This window comes from Martes martes, assembly GCF_963455335.1.
Source record: "Martes martes genome assembly, chromosome: 3".
In the NCBI taxonomy this organism is placed as follows: domain Eukaryota; kingdom Metazoa; phylum Chordata; class Mammalia; order Carnivora; family Mustelidae; genus Martes; species Martes martes.
Window position 1 is genome coordinate 29,619,701 of NC_137890.1, and position 12,882 is coordinate 29,632,582.

At 35.3% G+C, this 12,882-nt stretch overlaps 1 protein-coding gene across 4 annotated transcripts in view; it reads right to left on the reverse strand.

Moving 5' to 3' along the window:
• Window positions 1-6,984: 6,984 nt before the first annotated feature.
• The window catches only part of SCEL (sciellin), a 105,869-nt gene continuing 99,971 nt past the window's right edge, over window positions 6,985-12,882 (reverse strand). For 2 of the 4 annotated variants that reach the window (XM_080799545.1, XM_080799543.1), the window contains 3 exons: window positions 11,714-11,822; window positions 9,420-9,522; window positions 6,985-7,963 (listed from right to left, as the gene is read on the reverse strand). In XM_080799545.1, the coding sequence (XP_080655671.1) occupies window positions 7,947-7,963; window positions 9,420-9,522; window positions 11,714-11,822 (229 nt within the window). In that variant the 3' untranslated portion in view covers window positions 6,985-7,946. The remainder of the gene's footprint in view (window positions 7,964-9,419; window positions 9,523-11,713; window positions 11,823-12,882) is intronic. The other 2 variants (XM_080799544.1, XM_080799542.1) reach the window with 1 other exon arrangement.

Consider the following 12,882-nt stretch of genomic DNA (forward strand, 5'->3'; position numbering starts at 1 on the left):
AGCTTTTTCTTTTTCAACATTTCCTTGGTGATTTGGGTTTTTTTCTGGTTCCATACAAATTTTAGGATTGTTTGTTCCAACACTTTGAAAAATGCTAATGGTATTTTAATCAGGATGGCATTGAAAGTATGGATTGCTTTTGGCAGCATAGACATTTTAACAATGTTTATTCTTCCAATCCATGAGCATGGAATGTTCTTCCATCTTTTTGTGTCGTCTTCAATTTTTTAAAAATATTTATTTATTTATTTGACAGAGAGAGGTACAGCGAGAGAGGGAACACAGAGGAAGCAGCAGAGGAAGAGGGAGAAGCAGGCTCCCCACTGAGCAGAGAGCCGGATGTGGGGCTTGATTCCAGGACCCTGGGATCATGACCCGAGCTGAAGGCAGACACATAATAACTGAGCCACCCAGCCCCTATAGTTTCATTGTTAGTGCAAGGGAAACAAAAGCGAAAATGAACTTTTGGGACTTTATCAGGATAAAAACTTCTGCACAGCAAAGGAAACAGTCAAAAAACAAAGAAGCAGCCCACAGAATGGGAGAAGATATTCACAAATGACACTACAAAGGGCTGATATCCAAGATCTATAAAAAAAACTCCTCAAACTCAACACACAAAAAACAGATAATCAAGTCAAAAAATGGGCAGAAGACATGAATAGACACTTCTCCAATAAAGACATACAAATGGCTAACAGACACATGAAAATATGTTCATCATCACTAGCCATCAGGGAGATTCAAATCAAAACTATAAGGAGATACCACCTTACTCAAGTTAGAATGGCCAAAATTAACAAGGCAAGAAACAACAAATGTTAGATAGGATGTGGAGAAAGGGGAAACCTCTTACAATGTTGGTGGGAATGCAAGTTGGTGCAGCTACTTTGGAAAACAGTGTGGAGGTTCCTCAAAAAATTAAAAATAGAGCTACCCTATGTCCCTGCAATTGCACTACTGGGTATTTACTCCAAAGATACAGATGTAGTGAAAAGAAGGGGCACAAGCACCTTAATGTTCAGAGCAGAAATGTCCACAATACCCAAACTGTGGAAAGAGCCAGGATGCCCTTCAACAGACAAATGTATAAAGAAGATGTGCACCATATATACAGTGGAATATTACTCATCCATCAGAAAGAATGAATACCCAACATTTGCATCAACATGGATGGGACTAGAGGAGATTATGCTGAGTGAAATAAGTCAAGCAGAGGAAGTCAATTATCATATGGCTTCACTTACTTGCGGAACCGAAGGAATAGCATGGAGGACCTCAGGAGAAGGAAGGGAAAAGTGAAGGGAGGGAAAGGGAGTATGAGAGACTGTGGACTCCAAGAAACAAACTGAGGATTTTAGAGGGGAGGGAGAGTTGGGGGAATGGGTAAGCCCAGTGATGGGTATTAAGGAGGGCCCGTATTACATGGAGCACTGGGTGTTATACATAAACAATGAATCTCGGAGCATTACATCAAAAACTAATGATATACTGTATGGTGACTAACATAACATTTAAAAAAAAAGTAAAAAAAAAAAAAATAAAGTTCAGATGGTGCCAAACATTTGTACTGTGATAAAGCTAACAAACAATTCTAAAGTACAAGAAGATATAACATGTAAATACTCATGCAACCAATGTAAGAGCACCAGAATATATAAAGCAAATATGAACAGACCTACAGTGAGAAATAGACAGCAATTCAATAACAGCAGGGGACTATAATAGCCCAGTTACATCAATGGATAGATCATCCAGACAGAAAATCAATAAGGAAACATCTGTCTTAAATGGTATGTTAGACCAGAAGGACTTAACAGAAATATACAGAACATTTCATTCAAAAGCAATAGAATACCCATTTTGGGGGTGCCTGGGTGGCTCAGTTGGGTTTAGCCTCTGCCTTCAGCTCAGGTCGTGGTCCCAGGGTCCTGGGATGGAGCCCTGCATCAGGCTTACTGCTCAGAGAGAAGTCAGATTCTCCCTCAGCCTCTCCCTCTGGCTTGTGTGCTCACTCTCTCTCTCGTTCACTCGCTCTCTCTCAAATAAATAAAATCTTTTTTTTTTTAAAGAATACCCTTTCTTTTTAAGTGTACATGGAACATATTCAAGTAGAGATTGTATATTAGGCAACAAAACAAGACTTAATAAGTTTGAGAGGATGAAAATGGTATCAACCATCTTTTCCAAGCACAATGCTATGAAATTAAAAACTAATTACACAAAGAAAAATTCACAAATATGTGGAGATGAAGCAACATGCTACTGAACTACTAATGGGTCAAAGAGAAATCAAAAGAAATTAAAAAACACTTTAAGACAAACAAAAATAGAAATGTAGTATACCAAAGTTTGTGGGATGCAACAAAAAAGTTCTAAAAGTGAAGTCCATAGTGACAAATGCCTACGTTAAGAAATAAGAAAAGTCTCAAATAAACAATCTAACATTACAGCTAAGGAACTAGAAAAAAGAACAAAGTCCAAAATTAGTAGAAGAAAAGAAATAACAAAGATTAGAGCAGAAGTAAATGAAATGGGACTAAAAAGACAATTGAAAAAAAATGCAATAAAATGAGCTGATTCTTTGTGGAGAATAAAGAAAAACTGTTTGAAAAAATCGACAAGCCTTTAGCTAGACTCACCAAGAAAGAGGACTCAAATAAATTAAATCAGAAATGAAAGAGGAGATGTTGCACTGATACCACAGGAATACAAAGAATCATTAGAGACTACTATGAAAGATAATATATCAACAAATTGCACAACTTAGAAGAAATGGATAAATCCTAGAAACATACAAACTAATAAGACTGACTTCAGTAGGGAGCCCCTTCTCTCTGCTGCTCACTCTGTTTGTGCTCTCTCACTCTCTCTGTCAAATAAATAAATAAAATCTTTATTTAAAAAAAGACTGAATCATAATGAAATAAAAAATCTGAACAGACTGATTAGTAGTAAGATTGAATCAGTAATCAAAAACCCTCTAACAAACAAAAGTCCAGGACCAGATGATTTCACTGGTGAATTCTACCAAACATTTGAAGAAAAATTAATACCAATCCTTCTAGAACTCTTTCAAACTCGTTTATGAGGCCATTATTATCCTAATACTAAACCAGACAAGGATCCAAAACTTATATTCCAATATCTCTGCTGAATGATAGATGCAAAAATCCTCAACAAAATATTAGCAAACCGAATTCAACAATAGATTAAAAGGATCATACATGATCATGTGGGATTTATTCCAGGGACACAAGGATGGTTCAACATCCACAAATTGATGTGATATATTGTCTTAACAAAATTAAAGATAAAAATCATATGATCATTTCAATAGATGGAGGAAAGCATTTGACACATTCAACACCCATATATGATAAAAAACTCTCCACAAAGTGCCTATAGAGAGAATGTAATAAAGACCGTATATGGTAAGTGCACAGCTAATATCATACTCAATGGTAAAAGCTGAGAGCTTTCCCTCTAAGATAAGGAAGAGGAAAAGTATGCCCAGCTCACCAATTTCATTCAACATAGTAATGGAAGTCCTAGCCAGAGCAATTGGACAACAAAAAGAAATAACAGGCATCCAAACTGAAAAGAAGTAAGTGTCACTATTTGCAGATGACATATTATACACAGAAAACCCTAGAGACTCCATCAAGAAACTGTTATAACTAAAACCAAAAAACAAACAAAAAAATACCTCCCAAAATCCTGTTAGAACTAATAAACTCATTCAGTAAAGTTGCAGGATACAGAATTGATCCACAAAAATCTTTTGCATTCCTAGATACCAGATAACCACAATGAGATATCACCTCACACCTGGTAGAATGACTATTATCAGGAAGAAAAGAAATCACAACTATGGATGAGACTGCAGAGAAAAGGAAATCCCTGTTGGTGGAAACGTAAACTGGGGCAGTCACTGTGGAAAACAGTATGGAGGTTCCTCAAAAAATTAAAAAATAGGAGCACCTGGAAGGTGCAGTTGGTTAAGTGTCCAACTCTTGTTTCGGCTCAGGTTGTGATCTCAGCAATGAGATCAAGCCCTGCGGCAGGTTCCACACTCAGCAAGGAGTCTGCTTGAGTTTCTCTCTCCCTCTGTCTCTCCCCCCGCTCCAACCTTCTTTCTTTCTCTCTCTCAAATAAATAAAATCTAAAAAATAAAAAGAGAACTACCTTGTAGGGGCTCTTGGGTGGCTCAGTCAGTTAAGCATCCAACTCTTGGTTTCAGCTTAGGTCATGTTCTCAGGGTCATGAGATTGAGCTCTGCATCAGGCTCTGTGCTCAGGGGGGAGTCTGCCTGAGATTCTCTCTCTCTCTCTCTCTCTCCCTCTCCCTTTACCCCTCCCCTACTCACTCTGTCTCTCAAATAATAAATAAATACATAAATACATAAATAAAACTGCCCCATAATCCAGCAATTCCACTTCCTGGTGTTTATTCAAAGAAAATGAAATTGCAATTTGCGACAACACAGATGGATCTTAAGGTCAATGCTAAGTGAAGTAAGTCAGAGAACAACAAACACAAAATGATCTCTCTTGTATGTGGCATCTTAAGAAACAAAAACAAGGGGTACCTGGGTAGCTCAGTTGGTTAAGCATCCAATTCTTGGTTTTGACTCAGTTCATGATCTTGCAGTTGCAGGATCGAGCTCCACATTGGCTCTGTGCTCAGTGCAAAGTCTGCTTCAGATTCTCTCTCCCTCTTCCTCTCACCTGCAATCTCTCTCTAATAAATAAATAAAATCTAAAAAAAAAAAAACAAAAAAGCAAAAACGAAAACCACCACCACCACCACCAAGCCCATAGACATAAAGAAAAAATAAAAATATAAAACATTCAACAATCCCTAGGCATCTACTGAAAGAGATCATCTCAGAATGAGGTAAGCAGCAGGTTCACAGATCCATGCAGTGTTGGAGCTGGTAGGGTACATGTTCTAAGCGTTCTAAGTCTCACATTTTATTTTTATTTAAAGCTTTTTTTAAATTAAGTGAACTCTATCCCCAGTGTAGGGCTTGAACTTGCAACCCCAAGATCAAGAATCACATGGTCTAGTAACTGGGCCAGCCATGCACCCTTGAATCTCACATTTTAAGTAGTGATTAGGCCCACAGCAGAAAGGGCGTGCCCCAAGTAAACAGACACATTTAGGGGTGCCCAGTACTTAGCATTTGCTGAGTACTGAGAATAGGTAGAACTCTAAAACTAACTTATTTACACTGTTACAAAATAACCAGTAAATTCAGTAGGACACACACATACAAATAAAAATCAACATCAGTATTGTCAGTTTGCCATAACATAGACCAAACAGTCACTTGTTTTGGTAGAACTCTGAATCAAGCCACGTAGGAAAATGTTCCAAACACTCGTAATTTTCTATGGTAGTAAACAAGTCAGAGACCACACTGACAGTGAGCACTGGACCATAACTCATCACTCATATTTAAGCACAGGAGTGGTTGCAATCAAACAATTAGGATGTACAAATTACTTCCTGACTATGTTTTTATTTCTTAGCCTTATTAAAAGAAAGAATACCATCTTAACAAACCCTATTTCTGAGATTATTATATTTCTTCCATTTTGCTTTTTTAGAAAGATATTGTCATGTTGCAGCCATTCTTTTCAGAAGTATCTCTTAATTAGCAATAGAATTCAGGACCTGGTATTTGAGATTTAGGCAATTGTGCCCAGGGAAAGTATGGCAGTAATAACATAATTAATTGGCTGCAAAAACACCCCAAAAAACAAAAAAACTATAACCTTCCAAATCATCTTAGAAATCTGTATTCTGATGATGCAAATAAATGCAGACAAAATGAAGTGGTCTTAGTGAATTGGAAGACTTGCTCTCTCCACTCTGTATTCTTTCCATTTTTACAACAGTTTTTGGTTTAATTTAATACATTATTATAGAAGGAAGGGTCCATTAAACAGCGACAGAAAAGTGAGAAATATGCTTCTTTTAAGTTTTTTTAAATGAAGCATTAAAAATTAGAATACTGCTAAAATGATATTCAAATGATTTTTAATTACTACAAAGGCATTGAGATGTTAATAGACTTTATATAAAAGGGAGGGATACTCTCTTCCATCCATCCTTTTCTGCCACAAATTCCAACCCTAAGAAAATTATTTCTTTTGATCCACTCTGATAGCATGTAATAAAAGAACAATAAAACATATGGCCCAATTACCACTGCTTCTCATCAAGCATGAATTAATGAATATCAAATTATTATTAATTGTTTTTTCTGGCTTCTTCTCCATAGGACAATTATACATTGCTGTGTTTTGATAAGGGTTTTGCGTTTAACGCTTTGCAGACCAGTCTCTAAGAGGAACAGATGCTGATATCATTACATAGAAGAATAATTCTTTAAATTTATCAACATTTGGAAAATACATGATGATCATTTAATCTCCCTAGCTGATGTCAGTTCTTCACAACTACCTTAGGCTTCCCTAAAATTCCACCCTCTCTTCAGTGTTCTGCATGCCTTCCTTCGAGAAAGCAGATCTATGTGCACATAAAATCGTTTACAAGAACAATTTCTCACAAATATACTAGTTCCTCATATAGGATTATTGAATTTTCAATTCCTCAAGAAAAAGCTCTTGAAAAATAAATGCTATAGGGTGCCTGGGTGGCTCAGTCAGTTAAGCAACCCCAGTCTTGATTTCAGCTCAGATCATGATCTCAGAGTCTTGAAGTGGAGCTCTGTGTCGGGATCTGCACAGGCCATGGAGCCTGCTTGGGATCTCTCTCTTCGTCTGCCCCTCCCCCACTGCACTTCTCTCTCTCTCTCTCAAAAAAAAAAAATAATAATAATAAAATAAAAACTATAGTTCAAGTAGTTAAAGAATTAACTGAACCAGTATGGCATAGATTATAATAAATTGTGATCTCTATAACTGATGACATCAATGTCAGTGAATATTTATAGACATTCCACAAAAAGATTCTGTGTAACTGGTAGTTCATTTTATTTTTATTTATATGCTGTCTGTAACTGTAAAGTGCTATGTAGTATGAATAGATATGCAACAAGCAGAAGAACACGTCTTTGTAATCCACAACCATTATTTCTCAGAGATTATTCATATATCTGGATTTTGAAATACATGCAAAGAAAATTGAACAATTTATAATATGTAAACTATCCACATCATGTGATTTTCCCATTACCCATAAATCCATGTCTATTTTTAAAACATTCTATAAAAATTGTATCTGTGGCAAATTGAAGGATAACATCAAATTGTTTAGAATATACTATTTAGTTCAATATGCTTAACAAACACATATTCAAATGTAGTTTTGAGAAGAAAACAACACTTGCTTTAGAATCAGATAATTTGGGGAGCAGAAAAGGACCTTAGAAATCATTTTGTCTGGAAGGGTCAAGTGATTCTCTGAGGTTCATACAACTTTACATGAAACACCTTTCTGCCAAACTTTATAAAAAATTTCTATCAACATTTCTTTTGAGCGTAAAAGAAACATATCTTGCTTTTTTGACAGGTTGTCAGGATGTCAGTAATGTCTGTAAATCCAAATCCTTAGGGAAACAAAGATGAGAAAAAGGAAACATTTCTATAATGGCAACCACGATGTCCACACACATGTGGGACAGACATGGACCTAGTTAGGGTTGACACAGCTCACTGCCCTCAGAATGATCATTCCTTGGACATTGGTAGATGGAACCTCTTGAATTTTTCTTGGCTAAATCTAGGCAGACACCAGATGGTTTCCTTTTTGTATATGACCTTATTGAAGGCAATTAGATTATTTGTGCAATAGCAGAACTGTTAGATACAAGAGTCAATCTTCAGTGTAAATGCTTTTCTAGATGACATATTCTTAAAATAAAAGTGTAACTTCTTAATGTACGCTTTTCTCTTGATTCCCATGTGCCAAAATTATTGAATCCACTTTGCTGAAAATTTGAAAGAAAATAACAATTAGAAATACAACTTCAATACAAACATAAGCCTATAATTAAAAAATTTTAAATAACTATCATTGGCAGGGTAGTGGTAGGTTAAGCATTTAATGTTTTCTTTCTACTGCATTCATTACTATGGCTTTTGGTCAGACACCATAAACACAAAGTTACCAATGCCTGGTACTTGTACTTATGAGATGTCTTGAGAGTCGTGTCTTGACAACTGATATGTACTATAAAAAAGGCAATGCCTGTGGAGTGCACCTAGACAGGGAGGAAGACACAAAGATTTCTGAGTATTCTGTTAATCATATCTCCCAATCCATGTCGTGGATTTCTAGAAGACTGAAAGTTTGATTGTCACCATGCACACCAAGGTCTTTGATACAATACTGGATCATAAGTCTGCTAAATTAGGAAGAAAACAGAATATGGGAACTGGCTGGGGAAAGCGGAAAATAGAAAGCAAAGTGTGAATATAATTAGGTTTGTTCTTATAATTGATACTGCAGCCTGATGGAACGTGGGTTTCTGAGTATTTCTCAGAACATTTTCCAGATGCAGCCTACCAGTACCTCATTAATGTCACACATTTGTCATTAAATTCCATATTTTGGATCCCATGGAAGAATCCCACATGCTCCTCTTTTATTTACCACACCAGTAAGACATCAGGGAACTTGCCCTCATGTAGGGCTGTTGACCTAGTATCCAATATCACCTCGGTTATTCTATGTACCATTGAATTAAAAAATAAAATGCTGACACTGGTTATTAAAAACTACTCAAGTTTCATAGGATTTTATTTTACTATCTTAGTGTACATTGTACATAACTTTAAGATCAACTTTTAAAGTTTTCACACTGTTTAAAGAAAATGAGTTAAAAATGCAAGTCCTTAGTGTTTTCTTCTCATATCATTTATACCAATTAAGAGCACATTAAAAAATACTTAGATGCTATATTAATATAAAATAGCATCTAAACCTTGCATTTAAAAATAACATTAAAAGGATTTGTGTAATAACCAAATTAGGTACAAAAGTATATTTCAGTGCAAAAATAATAGGTCATTCACAGAAATGGACTTCAAGTCAAACAATTATTTGAACAAAGAAGATCTTTATTTTTGTTTGGGAAAAATACAAAACTTTCTGAATTAAGTGGCTTCATTATTTAGTTGTATTATGCCCGGTCTGTTAACAGGTTACAATAATACATGTTGATTGATTTTATACATTAAAACACCGTGATAGTATAACTACCTTCAGCTGAATTCTTTACTAAATATAATTAATAAAATATTTTTTACTTTATTACTTTATTTATTTAAATATTTTACTTTATTTATTTTACATTTATTGAAATGAAAATCTTCATTTCAACAACATCAAGTGCTCATTATTATTTGTAAAAGTGATCATTTCTTAAAGAGCTTAACACTTACCCATAACTTTAGAGTAGCAAGGTTCACAGTGTATTGTCCGTCTATAAATCCAAATACTGTCACCTGCTTGTAGGTTTTCCAAAGGCTGTTGGCAAATTTCACACTAAAAAAAAAAAAAACAACCCGATATATGAAGTTAACATGTATTATACATGGTGTCTAGTTTCTTAGTGCAACAGGATAGAAAAGCCCTTCCACTTCATTCAGTACCGTCCTACACAGTAACGCTCAGATGAAAGAGAACCCACAGGGATTGTGAGAATGTACTTGTCCAGGATCCAAACATTGAACTTTTCAAACAAACTCTCACAACATCTTACTACTTTGAAAATGTGCATTTCAGGGCATATATAGCACCGGAAGTTCTATTTAACTCACAACAGAGTAGATACAATTTTTCAAAAATGGGTTAATGCCAACAATAAGATCACCACTCAATACCTCAAACAAAAGCACAAAGCATATTTGCTTGCTTACTAAGGACGAGTTATGCTGTCTACTTAGAGTCTCACTGGACAAAACAGACCTGTGATCTTAAATAGGCTTTAGGGAACAGTTTGTTTTGCATTGTGTTGGTTGTGAAGGCAGAAAAGGGTTGACCTGTGTTCTTTGGAAACAAGTTCACTGCTGGATGGCTGACTTTCAGGCATGAGGCTTGTTACTGATTGGATGGCTTTCAGAGGTGAGTTCACTGCAGCAAATTGTCATTGATCAATTCAACATGCTTAAACAAGTCCAGGTGGTTCTCTATTATTAAATTATTATTAATTTAATAATTAAAATTATTAATTATTATTATTATATTATATTTTATATATTATTATTTATTATTAATTAATAATAATATTATAATTAATAATTGTTATTATTAAATTATTATTAAATCTATTATTAAAAGAGCAATACCTCTTTTCCGAGGAGTGTGGTGACATTTTTATTCTCAGCAGTATTTTATAATTAAACCAAAAATGGAAATAAATCATCCAAAATATAATAAATGGAAATTATTGTCATTTACCAAAAGAAATAAATGGGAGAATTATTTTATTTTAAAAAGTTTTCTGCATAATAACTTTCAATAAAGAGCTGTGGGTTAACTTTTGTTTTATTGAGTAAATTTTCATAACTAAAAGGAAATTTCGTTTTCCCATAATTAATTGCACAAATTTCACATCTTATTTTATATGGAATTCTATAAATTGTGGCCTAAATTTGACTTTTCTTGACTTTCTTCTCAATGAGGCATCATATATCTGATTGCTATGTGTCACTGTCTAAAAGCAAATTGAAGGAGAAGCATCAGTTGTCAAAGTATTACAGGTGCTTGACCACATTAGGTAATTTATATCAACCACAAAATGTCAGCACAGAAAGGACACTTGGATTTAGGCTAATGATTCTTAAATTGGTTGCCCTTGGATCTCTCCAAGGAGCTTTTAAAAATACCAATGCCCAGGAATCACTTTTGAGATTTTTTTTTATTTAACTGGGGCACGTCCTAAGCAGTCTGTTTTTCTCCTAACTGCCCCCAGGTGATTATAATGTACAGCCAAGTTGTGAACCACTAGTTTAGTCGGCTACCTCATTTAACAGAAAAGGAAACTGAAGCCAAGCTAGTTAGGGGCTCGTCCAAAATGACAGCCACAGCTTGTGGAAGTGAGAACTCATACTCAGGCCTTCAGACTCCCAATCCAGTGCTCATCCAGTTACACCAACAACTGTCATGTTGACCTACCCAATATTATCGTGAGAAGCAAAAGAAATGGCATATGAGCACAAACCGAAGCATTCTTCTACATAAGCTTTATTTTCATTACACTAAGCCACAATTAGTTATCACTAACCATGCTCTCAAAAGCAGACTGAGTTTCAACTTTTAAGCCTATCAGTCCTAACTGCATGCCTCATGTAAAAAGTTGCTAGGTTTCTTCTCAACAATTTCTTTTTCTTTTTGGATTTCGTGACTTTTTTATGCAATGCATGATTCATTAAAATGTTGCAAAAGCTTTTATAAAGAGAACACGTGTTTATATTTTTACAGATTTAAATCTCTGGGGTAAGAGTAATAAATGTGTCAGTAATCAACTCTAAGCCTAAAGCCAAGATAGTAATTATAAACCTTTGAGGTTCAGGCTGCAGAACTCAGAAATATTTAAGTAGTGCATTATTAATGTGGATGAGAGTGTTTCTGAAGGCCTTAACTTCATCTCATGTATTTCATTAAATAATTATTTTTATTCCAGCCATCATTATAAAGTTTTATATTTCGTTAACTACAATAAACATGTCCTTACCTTGAAGCAAGTAGAATGGCAGCAAATTTGTAATTCATCTAAAATCATTTTTGTTTCTGTGCCCAAAGGTTTCCGGCAATAAGTACACATATCTCTTTCAATGACAGACCTATACGGATGTAAGGAATTACAAATAAATTTGTCATCATTCAAGAGACGGATGTATTCTCCATAAAGTCATGTAGAAATGATATGTTAATTTTTGTTGATACTTTAGGAAATTGTGTGAAAATCAAGGAAAGTTTGGGACTTACTTATTCTATTGATAGAATTGATTTTTCTAGCTACCTCAAAATGATATCAAAGAATTAATATGAAAGAAAGTCTCAAATTATTAATTCATTAGCAATCAAGAGTGCATCTGGGCAGGGCAAAGATGTTCACAGTTTCCTAATTGAACTAGGTCATGAGTACCCCTTGAAGCTAGAAGAGGTTTTGAATTATTAATTTGCATATATCATAGAAAAAATTATATGGTAGATTACTATAAAATTTTAGCTCTCAAAACATTCAATAGGACAAAAATACAAATCCACTCAAAAATATTTTGGTAAATTCACAAATGATGAGTCCGTGTTACCCCAGACTCCAGGGTCTAGAGCCCCCAAAATGCTCCCCTACAACTGCCTATAATCTCTTGGTGTCTTTTGAGACTCAGAATACAGGGCTAGCTTTCATGACCAAATTTATGTTCTCCAATAAGAAATAACCCACAAATTTGATGAGGAAAAGAGTTTTGTTATTTATTTTCAAAAAATAATGTCCAGTAACAAATGAACCACAGATACGATCAGCAAATCCAAAAGACCTCGGGTAAGCACCTTACAAAAGGCCAACAGCTCTGCAATTCTTTTCCTTTGGGAAGGTACTAGAACAGTCTTACAATAGCACCTTGCAAAGTTTATTAGTTTCAGGGTGTTAGCAGGCAGGCCTGAAATTTCCACAGTAGAATACACAATGGGGTGGTAAAATAAAAATACCCAATACTGGGTACCTGGGGCGCTCAGGAACTTAAGCCTCTGACTCTCCGTGTTGACTCATGTCATGATCTCAGGGTTGTGAGACTGAGCCCCACTTTGGGCTCCATTCTCAACGTGGAGCCTGCTTGACTCCCTCTGCTCCTCCCATCCACCCCTCCCCTTTTTCGTGCGTGCTCTCTCTCTAAAATA